General features: G+C 37.0%; 1 protein-coding gene across 4 annotated transcripts in view; it reads left to right on the top strand.

The window, feature by feature from the left end:
- The window catches only part of LOC145673369 (uncharacterized), a 695,073-nt gene that overhangs the window by 586,280 nt on the left and 85,824 nt on the right, over nt 1-22,969 (top strand). For all 4 annotated transcript variants that reach the window (XM_081743012.1, XM_081743011.1, XM_081743009.1 and 1 more), the window contains exon 3: nt 16,428-16,670. In XM_081743012.1, the coding sequence (XP_081599138.1) occupies nt 16,428-16,670 (243 nt within the window). The remainder of the gene's footprint in view (nt 1-16,427; nt 16,671-22,969) is intronic.

The raw sequence follows: 22,969 nt of genomic DNA, 5'->3' as shown, positions 1-22,969 counted from the left end.
TCGGTTTTAGACGCCACCAAATCGCAAGCAAAGCACGCTTCTATCGCATGCATGAAAATTCGGCCTAATTCGCACCCAAATTCACTCTTGGGAATGTTACTAAATTTTATGGTTAGGGAAAGACAAGAACACGAAAAAGTCACGAAATTTCATTTTGGAATTTTAGTAGAAACCCTGGCACATGTTCAGAAAACACTGAGGTGCCCAATCAGGAGACAGTGTATGGTTGAATAGGGTCGCCGGAAAGTGCACCATAGAGGACACACAATTGCAAGTTATTGTCTTTCACGAGTTCAAACTGTGATATTCGGCACATTTAGGCGCGACAACATCAGTAATGCATTTGGGTGGGGCAGGAGTGTGTGTGGTTAGTTTGTTAAATTTCGCGGCAGTGAGATATCACTGAACAATGCGCTTCGCAGCCTCCGACAGACAGGATCACGAACACTGTGGAAGCGAATCCTGGCAAAATTATGGCTTGGTTACATTTTTACTACTCTGTGCGCAAAAACTTGAATAATTGTTTTCCTTCTTGTAAATAGATGAGACAAAAACACTTCTTCCTGTCACAGAAATGTGATGGAATTGCAATGAAGATGGAAATACGTATTGTTGTGCGTTAAAAAAAAAAAAAAAAAAAAAGTTACATTTTAGGTTCAGTAAAAGTTACGACTCAGCTTAACGTGTAAAACCTTGTTCATTTGATTTTTGTTAAATAAATAAATAAAATCACTAAGAATCAATCAATCATACTAAGTAGTTTATAATTCATGAAATATATCCGATTTTCACTAGCATAGTATGATAGACTTTGACGAGAACAGTACACATACTATAGACATACCACATTGACTTGACACCTAGTCTTCCATTCCAAGCGCTGCTATCGGCTTAAGGAGTTCCGCTGCCTTTCTCTCGGTTAGCAACAGCTGCATCCTTATTGACTCAATGCGTGGTGTGTCGAGGGTGTGAGCTTTAGTTCGCATTTTTGCCACGGACAAGACATTTTGGCAACACTATAAATATTATGGCGAACAGGCATTTGATTCCTGAGTTGGAATTTGGATTTGGAGAAATTTTTCCTATTACAACATTTGACTTATTGCTGTTAGAACAATAATATATGAATCAAACATGTTGCATATCAATTTGAAGCATCTAAAGCTAAGGTAAGTCATGAGACTGTTGATTAGCCATGTTGTAAATGCAGTGTATACTTATCATCAACATTTGCTTTTTAAAAAATGAAGGACGAATTTTCTCAGCAATAGAGAATATTTACTACTTTATTATACTAGAATTTCTTGAACTTTACGATTATTCTTTGACTTTCTGCAATATTTTGGAATAATAATATTAGTAATAACAAGTGCAGGAATTCAATATTTACAAACTTCTACAGTTGCATATGTGTTTTAGAGAAAAAAACTTTCTTTGTCCTTATAAACCTACTTCTAAAGCTAATTACAACGACTATTTAATAGGACTGTCATATGAATTACGTGTACCGTTCATTTGATGTTTTGTAATATCTTTTTGACATAATTACGTTCGCCTGAACCTACAAAAACAAACAAACAAACAAACAAAAAAGTTTAGATCTCGTAGCATTAATTAATTTTTGTCACACTGACTATTCTAGCAGTTACAAGAAGGACGAAGGAATTAAGATAAATTCTGTTACAACGTAATTAACGATTTTCTTTATAGTTCGTGCATGACACAAATTTTTTGTCTATATGTTTTAAAATGGCCGAATTATTGTCTGTTCATTACTCTTCTACCGACAAAGTTACTAGATCACACAGGTGTACAGCCTTGTCCAAAAAATCTTGGCCACCCTTTTGCTTAGGAAACTATATTCTAGCGACCGTAGTACGGAGTTCTAATATTTTAGCTCTAAATGAAGATCTCAGGATTAGGAATAGGAATTCAATTTCTGGGCTTTTGGCATCTATGACAATGTTATTCCGTCACATGATGTCCCACGGCGATGACACTATCTGAGAAAGGAAGGAGGCGGCTTGAGACCTATATGTTGGATACCATCCTGACATTTGCCTATTATGAATGAGGAGAACCCGGAAAAACCTCACTTAGGATGGCTAACCTGAAAAAGCTTTTACGCTTTTTCTACTGAGTGTCCCCACCAGGAATCGAACCCGAGATCGCTCATGAAGATCTCAGTTGGCCGAAGAAAATCAGTTTGATTTAATTGCAATTGTGTATAAGAATACAGGGCTTTTCAAATCAGAGTTGAGTAGACAGGATTTTTTTCACTTAGACTGTGCATTTTGGTAAAATATTAAACGTTAGGTCACACTTCTTATTGCCTGCTATGTTTAAGCACTTTTGCAATTAATTTTCTCTTAGTTTTATCAATGGTATTTTCTTGGAACTTCGCAGATCTGCCTGTTCCCGATGACAATACTGCATTAATTTCACGCTGCGAATTGAATACAATATATTCAGTAACAAACTCGAAATGTATTCACGAATCGTTTATACAGTACATACAGTTTAACCTTGTTAATCCGAATATTTGTTTGCTCGAGTTGTTCAGATTATCACAAAGTTCGGATTACTCTCATCATCACCGTCTCCTTTAGCTTAGGCGGTATAATTATGGGACGTAAAACTTAAAGATTTCATTTCTTATACGATAGCGAAGCACGGAATAGTGAAATTAGTTGATCACAAAACCGTGATTTATCTGTTTTCCAGTTTTAATTAAATTTGGTACATGGATCATTGTTATGTTGAATTGCTAGTGTGGTGTTATCAAACGGTTTGAGTCAATAGGCTAATGATCATGAAGGAGGTGAGTTATGAACCTTGAGTGTTTGTAATTTTCCTTATGATCCTTTGTTCATATCGCTGTCGAATCTCGTAGGAATTGAAACAAAATAAGAGTTAACCCGGCATCACTGTAATTGCACGCAGAATTTTGTTCCGCATTAACATATTTTCATCAAGAATTTCTTTAAGTTATAGCGTAAGTCTTTTAACTTTTGTCTAGCTGCTCTTTATACTTTCATTCTTATACGATATAATTATTTTGTTTTTCGAATTATTGAGAAGGAATTCTGTGTTTTTATTTGTGAGTGGTGCCTATTACGGAGAAAAATTCCGCGCGTGACTAAATAAAACTTTTTTTTTTTTTTTCAACTTCATTACTGGGTATTCTTCAAGTTCACTCTTTGCCGGAAACAATTGAGGAGAGCGATTGTTACACAGCAAAAACATTTTTCTCAGTTCCGCATTCTGGACATTGTGCTTTCTTCGTAAGGATTCTCCCCTTCCCTCCGAACTGTCATATATGTGTGCACAAGGTACATGAAGTAAATATAACGTACAGTAAGATTTGTCTTCAGAAAGATTCAATTTACCTATATACAGTGGCCAATCAAGCTCGGGGCCGGAGAGCCTGGTCCCCCAGTTTTTTGAGTGCCAAAAATAATTTAAGCTATTTATTTCTATATTTTTGAAAGTTTATAGTAAACTCATGATATACATATCATAGTGTGGGTTCTGGCTGCCCTTTCCCCAGTTTTTACTCTCTAGATCCGCCACTGTTTATATGAACGTAATAATATGTTCCAGATATACAGTGCAAAAATATGCAGGTTTCAGAATAGCCAAAATAAGAAATTACTTTTGTTTTTCATTATATATATAATATCATGTTCAAGTTTTTTGATCATGCGATATTTGTGCTACTTGAAAATTTATAGTTTCTTTAACATTTTGTATTTCCTATTATCTTTCAGGTATTTGTATCCTTGATTTTCTTAATGTAATACGCATTTTTAGACCTGCTAGTTTCTTGTTGAATTTCATACCAATGCCCGATATGGAATATAAACAAGTTTATTTTTTATTTATGATGTATTATTTCATTGATATGTGTAAGGAAAATGTTGGAAATAAATATACTCTTATTACCTAATATTCTAATCTATTGTGAAATCAAAATTAAAAAAAAATGTTAGTAATTTTTTGACTTTTTGAATGCGGCTAATATTGGGTTAAAGAACAAACTGAAGTATGTTCGGTAATTCAATTTTTTAGCATCTCCCTTCCAAGAAAACTGATACAGCGTTCATTGCTGGTGCGAGATGTCCTTGGTTCGATCCCAGATCATGCAAGTTTGTGATGGTCAATTTCGTGTCCCTCAATGTTTTCTTAGAGTTCTCAGTTTCCTCCTACATTCACATTCCACTAATTCTTTCATAATGATTAATTTTCAGTATCGATTTGTCTTCTTTAGTTTTATAAAGTATTCATTTTTGTTATATTCTTTAAATTTACGTTAATATTATTCTTCGTTCTTTGGTTATCTCTGAAAAAGTAGCTAGTTCTCTTAAATGTTCACAGAATACATATGTACCGTAGTCAGCCACCGAGTGTAGGAGTTTTCATATTTTTAACAGAATGTAAACTCAAAGCTATTAACTCGCGCGTTTGATAGAGATGTTTCAAAGCCGGAAGCATATCTTAATCTACATAACAGGACATCTTAATAGATATAAAGAAAATGAGATACCCACAACTCATAACCAATATTCTTACGAAGAGGTCATAGTACTGGATGACTTCAACGTGTATGTGTTAGTGTTAGATAGGTTCGTAATGTTATACGAACACGTCATTTATGTGAGTGTGAATGGACACATTTATGTTGCTCCAGATCTTTCCAGGGGCGGATGGAATATTAACATATTCAGTTGTGTTGTGTACATGATGTTGTACCTGTCTCATCATGTTGAAGAACCTGTTCCCAGGTGATTCTTTCGATGGCCACTATTTGAATTCAGTTTCCATTAGCGTTGGTATAAAAGTTCATGAGGGGAGGGAGAACTATTAAGTATGTTTCGTCATGCTGGTACTTTTTTTAAAAATAAAATACTAATATATATTTTTTATATATACCCTAGATGTATTTACATGCTACTGTTGTATTTGTCATAGGAATTAACGTTTGCAGGAAATGAAAGTGGTATTTAAGACAAGGTAATGTTCAATAAAGTGCAATAATTTCTCTTGATTGTAGTTATTTATTAGTGAAATGGTAGGTACTTTACGTTTTTTAATGGTAACATCAACATCTTGATTTTTTTTTCTTTTTTCAAAATTACACCCCTGTAGCTCGGTCCATCGAGTGTTGAAAACTAATGTTAAAATTACTGTTGTGAAGTAAAAATTTTAACATTTAAAATTACTAATGTAAACAAAGTTCAATGCATAAAATTACTGTTGTAGACTAAAAGTTTAATGTTTCCAGTCTTGGAAATCTATGAGTGAGTCCTCATCGCTGGTTTAGTGGCTAGCAGGCAAGCCTACGTTGCGCGGGGTTCCGAGTTTGATTCTCGGTGGGAGGGCATTGAGCACATGACGGTCGTTTCGATTCTACCTTAAACTATAAATTTACGTTTCATATATCCTCGGCTCCAAAAAGGAACGCTAAGCATCAATAAACAGCAATGTTGTACTATAGTCCGCGTTACCCGAATTGGCGTGTGGCATCAGCCAATAAGCTCACAGTACGCTGTTACTAAACCTTCAGGGAGGAATCTAGTCATTCATAATTGTCCACAAATATGTACAAAATCAATTTTTAAAAAAAATCGATTCTTTCCTGAACGTTTAGTAACAGCGCACTGAGAGCTTACTGGCAGATCTCACACGCCAGTCCAGTTAGTGGGCGATGAAAAGACTTCATAGTAAGTCAATTTGTAAGTTTTTCATGAGAGCGTAAGGTAGAGACCTAGATATAGGCCTATATATAATAATACTTTCTAGCGCTGTTCACATTTCATGTCTTGTCGTACTTGTTAAGATAAAAGCTTTCTGTTAAGGAGTAAAATTATGATCTGATGACTGATTGACTGAACAAATGATTGTCCATATGGCTCATGAAATTCTGGTTTAGAGCCCCGAATGCCCAGGACGTTTCTTGTGTGTATGTATGTGATGGTGTGTGTGTGTGTGTGTGTTTCTCCTCTCGTTTGGTCTACTCATATGCTGTATTGTTCAATTCGATGTCGGATGCTGTAGTGAAAGCATCTCGTGTTATTTTCGTTGCTAATTGCTAAATGTACCAGTTTTTGTTTTTATACATATAATAACTTCATATATTCCCCGTATTTCGTAAAAAAGTTTGTTTTTATTCAAACATTACTATAATGTGTTAATATTTTATCTTAAAATCCAGTGTGTGTACTGTTAAAATCAGTTTGAAACTTCAAACTCATAGGACCCAGGGACGGATTAATTCAGTTTCTATTATTTTAAAGGGAAGTTCTGTCCTGAATCTCGAACAGAGTTCTGAAACGATTAAAAAATAAATGATTTTTTTTCAGTTAAACGTCCCACAGTGATGCCCTTTAGGTAATTGAGACGATGATTAAAGCAAGTGAATGATGATGGAAGAATTGGTGGAAGGAGAATGCGGGAGGAAACGGGAGTACCGCTAGAAAACACACGGACACTATGTTGTAAACTACAAACTTACTTGATCGGGATCGAACCAGGGACTCTGCACATCAAGAGGAAAGCGCTCCACTACTGAGTAGTGATGAGCAAATGCAAGACCAAGACCAAGACCCGGGTGGTCTTGGTCTTGGTCTTGGTCTTGCACATGCGGTCTTGGTCTTGGTCTTGCACTGGAACCCTTGGTCTTGGTCTTGGTCTTGGTCTTGCACACCTAGTCTTGGTCTTGGTCTTGGTCTTGCACACCCAGTCTTGGTCTTGCTTGCAAGAGTCTTGCAAGTCTTGCTTTTAAGAAATCTTTTGCTTTTAGAGGTAAATTTTACTCTGGATATAAGGGATAATAAATCCTACATTGCGTCAATAGTGAGGGAAATACAATGTATGTTTCTAAATGTAATATATTTTACCTTCGTGTAAGTGTGATGATACTGTACAGCATAGGCGATTACCTTTACTTTTCTTTCAATGGGTGATTACGCTTCACTACTTATAAGATAAATCACAACATTTCGTAATATTTTTATATGTTTTAACAGATCCAATACTCCACTGGTTTCCAAACTGGGGAGGCTACCCCTGATAGTGAGACGCATGAAAGAAAACCAAGACGGCACAGATTACTGAAATACCATAAATTGCAAAATTATTTTTACATTCTAAAGGCGTCAGATTTTTTTCTTTCCAACCACGATTAGCTCATCTTTGTATTGAACAAACTCCCAATTAAATATTGAAATTTTGTTTTACTGATTCTAATATGTGCTGTATGGGGCAGAAACAAGGACATTACGCAAAAACGATGAAATAATTAGACTTTCGAAATGTGGGCATGGAGAAAAAAGGAGAGAATCAGCTGGGTTGAACGAAAAACGAATGCGAAAGTTTTAGAAATAGTAGCAGTAGGGGAGAAAAGAAGAATTTTAGATGTGATTAAAAGGAGGACATTGGCTGAGGAGGAACTGTATTATGAGGAACGTGCTAGAGGGAGGGGGCGAAGGAGATTGTAGTTAAAGAAAGATATTAAGACAGAAAATTGCTACGTTGAGACTAGCTGAGGACCACAGTCATCGAAGCTTCTCAGCTGCAGCAAGTGACCTGCCAATAATGGCAGAATAGCTATTATTATGACGATGATGATATGTTTTGCAATATTGACCAAAAAAGAGAGAAAAAATAAAATAATAATAATTAAACCTCTTAATATTTTAGAATATGAAATGAAATTAAATTTGTGAGTTTTACGTCCACGATTAATGCCGGCTAGGCTAAAGAAGACGGTGATGATGAAAAGTGAATGAAGATGGTGGAAAGAAGAAAGTGGGAGAACCCCGAGGAAACCCACGCACACGGTGTTTGTCCACCACAAAGTTCACTTGGCGGGGGCTGGGTCGAACGTGGGACCACAAACACCAGAGCTGAACGATCTACCACTGAGCCACCGCGTCCCCAATATTTTAGAATAATTTGAGTGAAAACTGAAAACGACTCAACTGTATATGTCTTTTGTGTAAACTCGATTTATATAAATACTTTTGACCTACATTAGAAATACATAATAACGGCATCAAACTTCAAGTTATTTGAAATAAGTACGAAATCACTCTCAGTTGTGAATATAGATTATTTATTGTTGTATATTGTTATATCGTTGAATCCTAGATATGCCGTATACCTAAGGGGCCTATAAGTTATATTGATAAACAATTTTCAACGTATAAGCATCCACCTATGAAATCAAACTTGCGGTCATATGCGCTAAGTTTTTGTCAATGTCATGAAAATGTTATTTCAATATTAATTTTATACGTACACATTAAACATTTCCAACGGATGCTTGAACCTCAGAGCCAAGACCATACCCGTGCAGTCGGCACCTATGGTGTACGGAATTCCCGATGTTCAATACTACATTTCTTTAGTTTTAGAAGAAGAACACCACTATTGTGTTTTTCAGATGTAAAGCATCACGGGCAGTAGCCAATGCTGTGGGATATTCCGCGCGGTGTTGCCGGATTTCGGACTCCCCTTTCCCTTCTCGCTCTTCCTCTAGTTGAGATTATTACACATACATTGGCAAAATTATTCACAATGTAAATATACTATTCCAGCAAACTCAAAGATTTTGGCTGTGTATCCTAGAAGTATATATAGCAACTGAATAACCTACCTATTAACTTATTCCAGTGGAACTGCTAAACGTTCGTCTTCAACACTACTTTCACTATCGTTTATGTCAATTAATATTTCGCCATTGTCTGAATCTGACTCTTGTAAATTTTTTATTATGAGTTCCAAAAATTATAAACACAAAAAAATAATTCTTCGAGCTTCACTTCGTAGCACTTTTTTTTTTGAAGAAAATTCCGCACTTGTACTCGGTTTCCTTAAAGACACTGTCAACTATAATTTTGGAGAACAAATGAACTACCACGAAAAAAAAAGCAATCTAGACACTGATGAATTCTGTTTATGCTAGAAGAGAAGTTGCGTTCCTACACACACAATAAGCTCCTTTGCTTCCATGTCTGTTCCTATAATAACATACTCATACTTGATGTAGGTCTCACAACAACAATCCATCTGATTCGTAAGCAACGCGATATGGTCGAGTTTGTTTTGGGTTACAATAATTTATGACACCACTCAGACGCCTGGTGCTTTTGCATCCCTGCTAGAGGAGTAAAGAAGGATTACGTAATTGGCCACACATACGTAAGGTATTGAAACGAAGAAAAAAAATCATACTGCGTTTCTTCTGTTGAATAAGGAAGAATCTTGCATGAAGGCAATTTCAAAACAATATTACGAATGTCCCATACCTTCTGTTCTTCCACATGAGCTCCCGCCGGGAATCGAATATATATAAATGAATCAAATTGCAGAGGCTTGTTATTTAATTCGATCGCTTACTATTCTCAAGGGTGTAGAAACGGGGGAAAAGAGGGCCTTGACTTTCCAAACTATTTCCAGCCCCGAAATGAGGTTCATCTAGTATATGTTTAGTAAACTTATTTAATAGTTAATGCAAATTAGGAACGTTTATAATAAAATACGATTTTTAAAAAAAGAAAAAGGAAAACATCATCAATACAGTTTCTGTACCTAATTACAAGGACGCTGATTTCTCTGTAAATTGGGGGGGGGGTGCATTCAGATGCAGAAAGCATATATGATGATTTTGTGACAAATTGCATTCAAATTATGCCTAATATTGCACATTTACAAATAAAATGAGGGCCCTGGCTCCCTCAGTCCCCCCAGGATCTCTCACTACTATATTATTGCATAATAATATCTGAGTTGATATTTTTTCGAGTTTTTTCCCTTTAGTATTTTAACCTACATAAACACAAAGTCGGATAAACAGACTGCTAGAAACAGCATTTGTTTTCTTATGAATAGCTTGTTGATTTATCTCTTACAATCCGCTTTTCAACTTCAGTACTGTCAAGATCCGTCTTTTGTTAAGGTAGCATCGAGAAAACATAATATGTGTATAGTATACATGGTGAGTTAAAATGCTTTCATATCCTGAAAGAGGTCATTTGTTCTGATTTTAATGCGTGAAAAGCTTTCCTCCCCCTGAAAGTAATGTTCCCCTAGAACAACCTGTTGGTTACACCCCTGATTATCCTTTAATAAAAGTTGAGTTCCATTTCCAAATCGAAGAAAAATCCATTGGAAATTAGACGGGACTCAACGCTCGTTTTACTAATTGTTTTATATGGAAACCTTTCAAAGCGTGTATCATGACAACCAGTTGTCATAAAAAGATGTAGTTTTCACGTATGTGTTCGTAATTCTTTTCTCTACTTCGTAAAGTGAGCAGTTAATGTGCTAATACAATATTTCTAATAAGCGCCTCTGCTATTGTCAAGATTCGCAGTAGCGCGAGAAGTCAGCGTGCAGAACTGCTTGTCGCGAATTGTCAACACCGCTCAAAGCCAATTGGACGCCGCGTAAAGCCAACTCAAGGCCATGCCGCTTCCCATCTGAAAAATGCTGTAATATGTTTTGAAATGAAATGAAATATCTACTTTAACGTCCCACGAATATTACACTGAGGCTAAGGGAAACAGTAATGATGAGAAATGGTGGAATGAAGAAAGTGCGAGGAAACGGGAAAACCCATGCACAGGGTGTTTGTTCACCAAAGAAGCTCACATAGCGCAAGCTGCGATCGAACCAGGGCCCCATGTACCAGAGGTGAACGCTCTGCCACTGAGCTACCGTGTCCATAACATGCTCTAGTTTATTTTTGCTTATCCACTTCTTATGGACACAACTATTCTTCGTGTGATTTCCGAAGATCCAATCATGGGCCGTCGTGAATAATCTAATGATGACCAAAGTAAATCAGACACTGAAGTTATTATAGCTTTTAACAATTCATAGAATTATGCTGTCGGTCGTCTCGTGAACAACCGATTCAAAAAACGACATACTGTAGCTATATGTTACAGGAGTAGATCAACTCACATGGATTGCATAAACTACTGGGAACACATTCACTCCGGCGGTATTTTTACTGGAGCCAAGAAGTTCACGTGAAAGATGTAATGATTTTTACCCTTCCTTTTTACCTTCCATAAAATATCAAGTAGTACCGTACTTGTGCAAGACTCTTGCGCAAGAGTCTTGGTCTTGGTCTTGGTCTTGCAGGTATGGTCTTGGTCTTGGTCTTGGTCTTGCACCCCTTGGTCTTGGTCTTGGTCTTGCATCGGGATTCCTGGTCTTGGTCTTGGTCTTGGTCTTGGTCTTGCATGCAAGACTCTTGCAAAAACTGCAAGACCAAGACTCTTGCGCTCATCACTACTACTGAGTCATCGTTCCCCTTGAAATAGATTAGATTCTAAGTTCGTATTCCAAAGTATCACTGTATTCAGTATATACGTTAAAAACAGTTCTCAACAACAAGTAAGTTCCGGTTCAAATTGTGATCAGTATTTCTTCCAGGCATACTTCCGGAGAGCTTTGTGTACCCAGAGCTAAGATAAATTAAATGGCGATTACGTGTCATTCTTGTGCATGGACTTTATTTTTTTTAAAAAGCAAATCGTGACCCAATGCAGACTCCTTAGATTTTGATTTTGTACTCCTAGACAAAATTTTCTGGAGGGTCCGTTTTTGCTCTGATATTTGTTGACAAACATACATGCGGGCGGAGTCATTTTGTAGAACTTGTAGAATTAAGGGGATGGGACAATAGTCCTAAAATTAACAAATCCTAAATATCATCTAGGCACAAAAGTCCTACACTGCAGAAGATCTAAAATTTAGGACTCATTTTAAGCAGTTTAGAATTCACGTACTTTAGAACGTTACCCCTAAACGCTCAACGTAATTTAGAAGTCTAATTCTTTAACTTATTCGCTATAACCATTCGTTCCGTACGTTACGCATTTGACTGTTGTTTCCTCTTCCTTTTTCTTAGAATGGAAGGATTTAAGAGGCCTAATCACTGCGAAATTAAAATACCGCTAATTTTGAATTAATTATGTGATATCTTCAAATAAGTAAAACATAATCAAAATGTGGATCAAGAGCGCCCTAGACAATATTATTTTGCATCAAGTACCGTTATCACGAATCATCTAGTAGCTTTCTGTTTGCAGCCATTTAGAAACTCGAAAATAAGTGTCGATTTTCTAAATGGCTGGAAATCGAAAGCAGATAAGTGAGTCGTGATAACGGTACTTCATGCAAAATAATATTGTCTAGAGTGCTCTCGTTCCAAATTTCGATTTTCTTTCATATATTTGAAGATATCACATAATTACTGTAAAATTAGCGGTATTTTAATTTCGCCATGATGGGGTGTCTTAAGAACATTTTGACCTAACCCTTACGGTACAGCAATGAAAATACATCATGCAACAACTAGAGATAAGTCGAAGGCGTAGATGGGGGGAAGGGTCTACAGTGTTATCCTTCTGTAAACATAGGTATACAATTATTACATACATAGTATTTAAGAATAAACATTCATAAAGGGTTAATTTGCTTAACCAGTGCCCGAAAATAGACGGAAATAACGTTAAAAGATTTGTTGCTTTAACACACTCCATGTGTAGTGTAGATTGGTCAAATATTTATTTCCGCTTCAACACGAAAGTTGAAAAGGTATTTCCCGACCATGTTCTTCACTAATGCTTTCAACCAAGCATAACGGTGCAAGGACCATGAAGAAGAAAACGTAGATACATCACACAATGTTTACACTACAAAAGTTCCGTATGTCACAGGTTGTGTATACTCAGTTTTGTAACGTGTTTAATGATATTTTATGCTATGACAATGTTTAGCAATAAGAAAGCAACAGGCCATAAAACTGATAAAACAAAAAACAAAGAAACGTTAATAAAACACAAAAACGTTACAAAGACGAATAGTTGACCTAAAACAAAGGGTCAGCACCAAAATCAACCTCAAATAAATGAAGTTTAAGGCGAAAAAACAAATTCTTTTCCAGTATGTGACATGCTAACATATGTGTGAAATGAGTTTGCATAATATTGTACGGTCAGAAGAAAACACAATAAACGAGTGTTTAGTGTTGTTTTCTTTTGTTAAACAAGTTAATGCTTCGAAGTCTTTATTTATAAATGCAAATCTAGACAAACAAGTATGTAAAAACTTTTGTTTATTCTATTATTTATTTTGTGCTAAATAAAAGCATTAATATCTTAAATGTCAACTGAGTTCTGTGGTTGCCAGGAAATTAATATTTACGCTCACGAAGTTCACCAGAAAACATTTTCTCGTACTACATATATTTTTTTTAAAATTGCAAAGCACTGATATACACACACATACACATGTATGGGGCCGCGGTGGTTCAGTGGCAGAACACTCATCTCTGGAAGCGTGAGGTCCCTGGTTCGATCTCAGCTCGCGCCAAGTGGGCTTTGAGATGGACAAACACAGTATGCGTGGGTTTTCTCGGGGCACTCCCATTTCCTTCTAATTTTGTTCATTCACTCATTCCGTTCATTATCACCGTCTCCCTTTAACTCAGAGGATAATAATGGGACGTTTAGAACGGCTATGGCTGCCAGATGGTTGTTTGAGCGATATATGTTTACCTCGTCGGCTTTCTTTAGACTTTGTAGACCATAACTCGCTACCTTTTAATTTAAGTAGCTTCCGAATAACCTTCACAATGCTGGATCGACAAAATAAATTTTGCCTTCATCGAAAATTGAACCGGGGAGCTTGCGAACCGAAGATGTGAATGTTTAAAACAACATTAATTTGTTAACAAGAAGTAACAAAGAAACGTCAATCTTTGATTATATTATACCAAAAACTCCCATCATTTTAAGCAAGGATGCCCGTGTCCATGGTTTTTAACATAATATTTCCTGAACTTTCCTTACATTTACATATTGATGAAATTTGTGTCGTAAATAGCTTCAGAATGGAAGGACAATTTGAGTAGTTTTCAGTAAATTAAAAAGAATGTAATTTTCTGTACAAACGTTGTTTTGCAGTATACTACAAATCTCCCTATTTTTGCCTCTCGTGGACATTTTTTTTTCTGTTTACTATATTTCAATCTTTTTTTTTTTTTTTTTTAAATATGCCGGGTCCCTGGAAATTTGCCGTTCTGTGGCCTCTGCGTAAATACGGTTTGATCTGATTTTCTGTTTAGCGTCCCTTTCAGCACCGAGGCTATATGAGACATGGACCTACAGTTTAAGTGGAATCCGAACCACATGAGCTCCCGCCGGGAATCGAACCCGGATCTCCCATTTCAAAGAGGCGTAAGCTAACAGCTTAGCCACGAGGCAGCTCATGCGTAAATACGGGTCTATCAGCTATACCATCGTTATCCTCAGAATAAATCTTACCAAACGGAAAAGAAATTTTGTCGCTGACTGTACAAGTGCATACATTTTGTTTCCGAGAAAAAACGAGTTTAAGATAGGTTAATCCCATAAGTTGCTTAAGAAAAAGCGATTATAAACAATTACAGCTCGTGGCAAATAACATTATTCTGCTTACATTTCATTACCACGCGAACTTTCTGGTTTGTAGTACGTAGTTATTTATGAATTTCTCAACTTTGACCCTACCGCTACCCCCTTGCATGCACCCCCCTGTTTTTAAGAGAATATTTGCATTGAGAATCGAGCAACATTGGCATAGGCAAAATAATACTTCAGAGATCTCCGAAATTAATCCACTAAGAATCGCCAAGATATCTCATTAAAGAAAAGTTCATTACGAAAAAAAAATCTTTGTGCGTAAATATTTGTTTACAGTTTTTGAATGACCCACTTGGTTACTTTACCCAGCTTTTTTGTAATCACATTAGACGAATGTGCTGTAGCATCTAGCGTAACGGACACATCACCTCCAGCGTCATGGATTGATAGGACAATGACAAAAGGGGTCAAAAAGAACAGGTTCCCTGAAAAAGAGTTGGTCCATCGGATGTTGTGAGAGTAGTGATAAATTGCCGAGAAAATTGCAATGGACACGTCTCTCATTTATTGCTATTGTAAAAAAAATAACAGTGTGCAACAGTCCGTGTACCTCTTTTATTTTTTAAAAATTTTTTTGGTATGTGGTTTTCTCATATGTTAACATTCCAAAGTCACGTAAAATGTGTCGACCCGTTGTTTAGAACTCAAGACCTAAAGACAGTATGATTGCACATTGTAAAATAGAACAAAGAGCAAAAATAATCACGAACATAACAATATAGCATATGTATTTTTTCTTTCTTTTTCTAAAGATTCAATATTATGATTATTCGTTGAAGGCCCTACGTATTACGATTTTAAAAAAAATATTCTTTTAATGTAAATTTCTATTCAAAATAACAGATTAACAATAAAAATACTATTTTACTTCGTAACGACCTTATACACACAGGCTCGTATTTACGCACGAGCTGCCTCGTGACTAAGCTGTTAGCTTACGCATCTTTGAGATGGGAGACCCTGGTTCGATCCTCCTCGCGTCAAATGGGCTTTGTGGTGGACAAACACCGTGTGCGTGGGTTTTCTCGGAGTTGTCTCTTTCCTCCCACTTTCTTTATTCCACCATTTTCATTCATTTCTCATTGTCGCCGTCTCCTTTAGCCTAGCCGGTATAATCGTGGGACGTTATACTGAAAGGTATAATCCGTTACAATTAGTTACTGTTAGGAGTGTATATGTAACCCATCACGCCCTTATTTACGCACAGGTCACAGAGCCGTCAATTTGAAGGGGCGACATATTAAAAATCGAGATTGAAGTATGGTATCTCATAAAACAAAACAAAAATCAAACTCAGTGAAGGAGAATTGCCCCTCCCCAAATGACGCCAGTGCTCCTACTTATCAATGTATTATATTGTATAGCATAGCCAAATGCAACAGCTCGTCCCTTCCTACTAAACTCTTGTTCTTCCCACCTGACCCGTTATTGAAAATATATTTTACCGTATTACGTAATCTCTTAAACTGAATTGATTTTTCCCCCTGGATAAACTGATGCTCACCTTGAAAATATCTCTGCTTTGAAACATCTGGTGTATCACCGAACATTAAGAGATTAGTTTAGAACATGAAGGATTATAAGGTTTCCACTAAAATGCTAAATAAATATTTTCCCCCTTTCCTTTAGTAAATAAATGTTTTGGTTACTTATAATAAGAGTATTTGTGTTTGTGATGTTAGTGTATGATGATCAATTTTCTCCACTGAATATGCTATTCAATTCTTGTGAAAATGTTATTTCTGATTTCGTATGACCCTCGCCACCAGTAAATGCTCTGTGATTGGCCCACAGCCTGTTCCAGTAGAATTGAATTCACTGAATTTGAATTTCGAGATGAATATAAGAAGCACATCTGTTTATCTATTGTTTGGTGTTACTGTTTAAAGTTAGTAATTCCAATTAGGTATTTAATGCATTGTTTTTTCCCCTCTTTTTCCATAGGTGCACCTGTATTTTTCTGCGCTTCCCGAGGACAAAGTGCCGTATGTAAATTCCGTAGGAGAAAGATACCGAGTGCGTCAACTTCTTCATCAACTTCCTCCCCACGACAACGAAGTCCGATACTGCCATGGCCTCTCAGACGAAGAACGAAAAGAGCTCAGGCTTTTCTCCGCGCAACGAAAGAGGGAAGCCCTGGGCAGGGGAACAGTTCGACAACTTGCTACGCCCATGTCCTGTGAAGGGGTAAGTGTCCTGGTGTTATTATATTCAGATTCTGAGTTTTAATTCCTGAAAGGACTGTAATGTTCAGTATTATAAAATGTTCACAGATTGTCGGGGAGTTGTGAATGAAAATGATTCGATTGACAGTGGGTGGGGGCCGCGGTGGCTCAGTGGTAGAGCGTTCACCTCTGGTGCTTGGGGTTCCGGGTTCGATCGCAGCCCCCGCCAAGTGAACTTTGTGGTGGACAAACACCGTGTGCGTGGGTTTTCTCGGGGTTCTCCCGTTTCCTCCCACTTTCTTCATTCCACCATTTCATTCATTACTCATTATCACCGTTTCCTTTAGCCTAATCGGCATAATCGTGGGACGTAAAACTCAAAGATTTCATTTCATTTCGATTGACAGTGGGATTGCCGCATGAAGCATGGAGCAACAAGGTATTGATGGCTCAATCCTTGACAAATAAATTCGTCTATACCTTTTCTTTGTTTTAAAAAAGCGAGGAGTGGGTAGAAATCGCTTAAAACGACATATTTCTGGGATTTTTTTTTAATGATTGGTTTCTATAACATTACAGCAATTTTGGTACTTGTAATCTCGCAGTTACATAATTTTAAGCAGTGTTGCATAATTTCTTAGTCATACCTCCGGAATTGTTTAAGATATCAAATTTCTGTAAACAGCATTGTGATCTATTGGAAACCACGCAAGTCCTTCCTACCCTTTTGAAAAAGCTAAAATTCTTGACCTGATTTTGTAAGTTGAAGCTTGTAACTTTGTTCCTATTTATTCCAAATACTGATAGTAGTATTCCCATGATCGTAGTATTCGACATTAAGGTACTTTGGATGTTCATTGCTCTATTGGTCTCGCTTGATTTTTTTTTTACCTGAACACTCTAGGTATGGTATCGAGACGAGACGAGACGAGACTTTGTACAGTCTCGGTCTCGTCTCGGTTGATAAGTAGCGGTCTCGGTCTCGATCTCGTCTCGTGTCTAAAATCACCGTCTCGGTCTCGTCTCGGTCAACAGATGCTTGTCTCGATCTCGGTCTCGAAGGCCAAGTCTCGGTCTCGTCTCGAGTCTCGTCTCGAAAGTCTCGAAATAAATAGTATGAAATTAAAATTGTGAAAGTATTATTATCGTACAGTCTATCCTTTCCGGTTCTTACTTTGCCTTCATTATTGAAAGAATTATGGTATGATGTACTTCTTCGTAGCTAATTTGCTAGCGCTAATGCTTTCCATGCGTGTGTTCCAGGTTCAATCATCAGTGGGTATAACATACCTGGGATAAAACCCTAATAGTAACGCATATTTCACTTTCATTAATAGACTTTGTCTCAAATAGCCTCAGTACTGCCTATACAATTAAACTCTACTAAATTAAGTCCAGTACTATACAGTAGTTTATTTACTTCCTTTGAATCAGAATTGTTCAATATCTCCTAAAGGATAACGCAACACATAGCAGTACGAATGTATTTAATCGTGCCGAAATTGAAATTTTACAATTTCTTAGTTATTATCCAAAACACTCTGCTTTGATTGCTATTTTAAAAACAGAATATAACGTTCATTATCTTAACAAATAGAGTAAATTAATACTACCATGTATTTTGTTTCAAATTGATCAATTGCTTTATTGCCGTTTCACATCTCAGTGTTTAATTGTCACTTTAAAACAGGCACTTCCTTAACCTTACAGTGGGAGCTACTGCACACGTGTTGGATCTATCTGTGGTCTCGGAGATTGGATCATCAAACAAGTTAGATTCAAAGTCTTATGTTTCGTATAGTTCGCGTCTCTCTTTAAGTACATTCTGTTTCTTATACAAGTTTATAAGGTCGTAATGCATTATATAAACATATATCCAGTGCCGTAACATAGATTAAGCTTATTTCTGAGTTCTCAGCGGCGCATGGGGCCGCGGTGGCTCAGTGGTAAAGCGTTCACCTCTGGTGCTTGGGGTCCCTAGTACGATCCCAACCTCCGGCAAGTGAACTTTGTGGTGGACAAACACAGTGTGTGTAGGTTTCCTCGGGGTCCTCCCGTTTCCTCCCACTTTCTTCATTTCACCATTTCATTCATTACTCATCATCACCGTCTCTTTTAGCCTAACCGGCATAATCGTGGGACGTAAAACTCAAAGATTTCCTTTCATTTTTCTCAGCAGTGCATGTGATCTTTATTCGAGAAAACTAATCATGCGTTCATTACGCTGAAATTTTATATTGCTTGAAAATTACTTGCGAAACATGAACATACATATTATGTAAGTATATAGGTAATTCGAGCTATATGTATCTATTTTCTCTGTCCCGGCAAAACAAGTGATTCTTAACTTTCTAGTTTTCTTTTGTATTAATTTTCGTAGTTTTGGTGCGATATGAAGGATCACATTTGTTTTTCGCTGTATGAATTTCGTTAAATTTTGAATCTATTTTTACCCTACCTTACCTAGTAAAAGTTATACATATACATGAACTTTAGAGGTAGACTATGCTAAGTCATTTTTGGTCGAATTTGAAAATGAAAATTTTGAGTTTTACGTCCCATGATTATGCCGGTTAGGCTAAAGGAGACGGTGATGATGAGTAATGAATAAAATGGAGGAATGAAGAAAGTGGGAGGAAACGGGAGAACCCCGAGAAAACCCACGCACACGGTGTTTGTCCACCACAAAGTTCACTTGGCGGGAGCAGGGTTTGAACCCGAGACTCCTAGCACCAGAGGCGAACGCTCTACCACTGAGCCACCGCAGCCCCATTTGTCGAAATTGAGTTAAGAATACTTTTTTAATAGACTATGCTCTTTCTAGTGGTGTAACAATGTAAGTCTAAAAGCATGCTATTATTTTGTAACTACTTAGTATAGTTTGAAAACAGTACTATATGTCTTACTTAAGGAACTGGGTTTTCGCTTCTCTTGTAAAATTACGAAATTATGACTTGGTTTAGTTTACTTCTAAGGTCCAGATATAATAAAATCATAGCCATAATCATAATCAACCATTGTCAATCCACTGCCGGATGAAGGCCTTTCCAAGTCTTCTCCATAACTATCTATCTTGAGCAATTCTTTTTCAGGTTACTCCCCAGTTGTTCTTGATTTCGTCAAACCTTCTTGTATAAGGACGTTTCCTAGGCTGTTTTTATCTCGTGGTATCCTGTCTAGAATTGTTTTTGTTCATCGATCATAATTTCTTGCAATATGTCCAGCACATTTTCCAGCCCATGTTAAAAATTATTCAATTAGTACCAGTCATTAGTTGTCAAATAATTCATTTCTACTGTATATATTTGGCCTACAAATAGTTCAAATCCGCTACTTTTGGTGCACAGACACGCTACTTTTTGATCTTCGAATCTGGCAACACTGACTCAATGATTTAAATCAACACAATGTGAGGACCTCCATTTGGTCTAGCGGCTAGCACGCTTGACATCGGTTCGCGTGGTCCGGAATTCGATTTCCGGTGGGGATAAAAGTTCAACGTCCGAAGTGGTTCGGATTCCATTATAATCATTAGCTCGACGTCTCCTTTAGACGCCTTAGCATAATCATGGGACATTAAACTAAAACAAACCAAACCAAAAATCAACACAATGTGTGTTACTAACTGTAAGTCCTTGAATACTTGCATATAGCTATATGGTATGGATCGAGTTTGAGGTGGTCGGTGGTCAAACTAAAACAAGTGACATGTAACTAGGGTGTATTTAGAACTTTTAATTAAGCATTGTTTTGTGTACATCAGACCTAAAGCTTAGGAGAACAATTAGTGTTACTGAAAAGTTATAAGCTACATTTAATTTCAGTTACAATTTGCATTTACATGTATTGCTGGAACGAAAACTTTGACATTAACATTATAAATAGCCCAAAGACTATGATAAACGTCGTCTTTTGAAACCATTCTTGCACCATAAAGCAAATTACGAGTTATTAAAATATTTTGCAGCTTAGTTACGTTGTTTGCACTATATTTAAAATAATATTTAGCAATTTATTTAAGTTGGCAACACTGGTTAAAATAATGGAACTACAACTTGTAATTAAAACAACCAAAAACTATTGTTGTAATGTTATAGAAGTAAACTAAAACAACAATCATTATAAAAACTTAACACAAATGCGTTATTTTAAGCAATAAAACAATCACTATCCATGCGTTTGGTATCTCTGAAACGGTTTGAAACAACAATTCTTGTAAATGACATTATGATCACTTAAGTCTTTTGGAAGCATCTACATGATGAGACGTGATATATCAGTACGTTTTCGAAGTAAAGTCTTTAGAAAAAGTTAAATTTTTCATTTCTTGTAACTTTGTTCCTTTCTTCATTCAAAATACATTACAGCATGATCATAGTATTTGACGCTAAGATACAAATGATGCGCATTGCACCGTCTATGCTATTTGAGTTATTAGAGATCTCCAAAATGTTGATGTTTGTTATACTGTATTGTCCTTTATTACACTGAATAATGTATGTGGTATTATGGTTTTATTTAATATCTAAATTAGAAATAGGTAATACCTTACATAGTGCAATTTGAGAAAATACAACTTTAAAGTTGGGACCCGGACCCCCTTGAAGAGCGTTCAAACCCTGCTCCCGCCAAGTGAACTTTGTGGTGGACAAACACCGTGTGCGTGGGTTTTCTCGGGGTTCTCCCGTTTCCTCCCACTTTCTTCATTCCACCATTTCATTCATTACTCATTATCACCGTCTCCTTTAGCCTAACCGGCATAATCGTGGGACGTAAAACTCAAAATTTCATTTCATTTTCCCCTTGAAGAGCGGCCCTGGGGAGCACCATGGCATCGCCATTCGACCTGCCCCATGGCATTTCTTATTTTAGTTTTTGTTCAGTTCATTTATGTTCAACCGTTATCGAGATATTTCCGTGGAAAGATTAAAATGGGCCACTCTATATACCGTATATATATTAGTACGTCTATCTGTCTACCTATCTAACAAACGTTCAATTTATCATAGAGAGATAGAGAGAGAGAGAGAGAGAGAGAGAGAGAGAGAGAGAGAGAGAGAGAGAGAGAGAGAGAGAGAGAGAGAGAGAGAGAAGATTATATACAACAGCAGTGGATTTTGTTTCGGGAGAGGCTTGAGGAACGGGTAACAAACATTTGTGTTGTTGGTGCAATGCGAAAAAATAATTACAAATTTATTTCGGGAGGGGCTTGAGCCCGATACCTACCCCCTAAATACGACACTGTATATTAGTCAACCCTTCCCATATTATCTCATACAGCAACGAGACAAATTTTGAGTAAAGGCAAAATAACTATCAATATTCGAGACGAGACCGAGACTTTCGAGACTGACCATGGTCTCGTCTCGGTTTATAGAGGTCCATCTCGGTCTCGGTCTCGTCTCGGTATGTAAAAATCCTTCTCGGTCTCGTCTCGATATATAAAAGTCCGTCTCGGTCTCGGTACCATCCCTAGTACACTCCCTTTAGGATAAAGGAGACCTCCTATAATTTGCATTATTACTGTTGTAGTGTTGTCCCAAGATTTAGATTTTTGAGTCCTTAATTTGAAACTCTGAATAACAAATGTGGTATTGTTAGTTTTTGTTTACCAAGTAAATTTGAAATATGTACGAGAAGTGATCACAAAGTAAGGGTACAAAGCATGCAGTGAAACTATATATATAATATTTTCCAACAGCCAGCAGATACTATATACACATTAGGTTATTTTTCGACATAGTCTTCATATCGGTTGACCCGTTGAGGCATTCGTGGCATCGTGGGATAAGTTTAAAGATTCCCTTCTGAAAAAAATCCTGTCCTTGCGTGTTCAGAGATGTCACGAAGTGTTTCACTTCCTCGTGTGAAACGAAGCGACAGCCTCCTAGGTGCTCCTTCAAATGCGGGTACATTCCCAATTCTGCCATCAGATGCAGTAACGTGATCCTCCTGTTGTCCTCAAGTCCTCCACGCGAACTGTTGATGCCGTGCTGAGTCGGCCACTTCGTTTCCTCGTCGCTGACGTTTTCTCTATCAGCTGCAAACTTTCAACATCATTCTGGGACATGCTGATGAGACATTACAGTCTCTACGTAAACCTCTACGACCTGCTGGTGAATTTTAGCCGTTTTTACATATTTCGCCCACTGAAATCGAATAACTGAGTGGACTTCTTCGCGAAACCGTTTTCGAAACGAGTATCCATTTGCATTTAAGTACAGCTAGCGCCATAGGTGCTGGAAACTGCACAGTTGACAACTCCATGTATTTAAATTACCACACACCCTTCACTCCTCTATAAGAGACTCCAGAAATATT

The sequence above is a fragment of the Thermobia domestica genome, chromosome 16 (assembly GCF_964235325.1).
Source record: "Thermobia domestica chromosome 16, izTheDome1.hap1.1, whole genome shotgun sequence".
In the NCBI taxonomy this organism is placed as follows: Eukaryota; Metazoa; Arthropoda; class Insecta; order Zygentoma; family Lepismatidae; genus Thermobia; species Thermobia domestica.
Note: the sequence above shows the minus strand (reverse complement) of the source record. Positions and strands in the feature narration are given on the sequence as shown.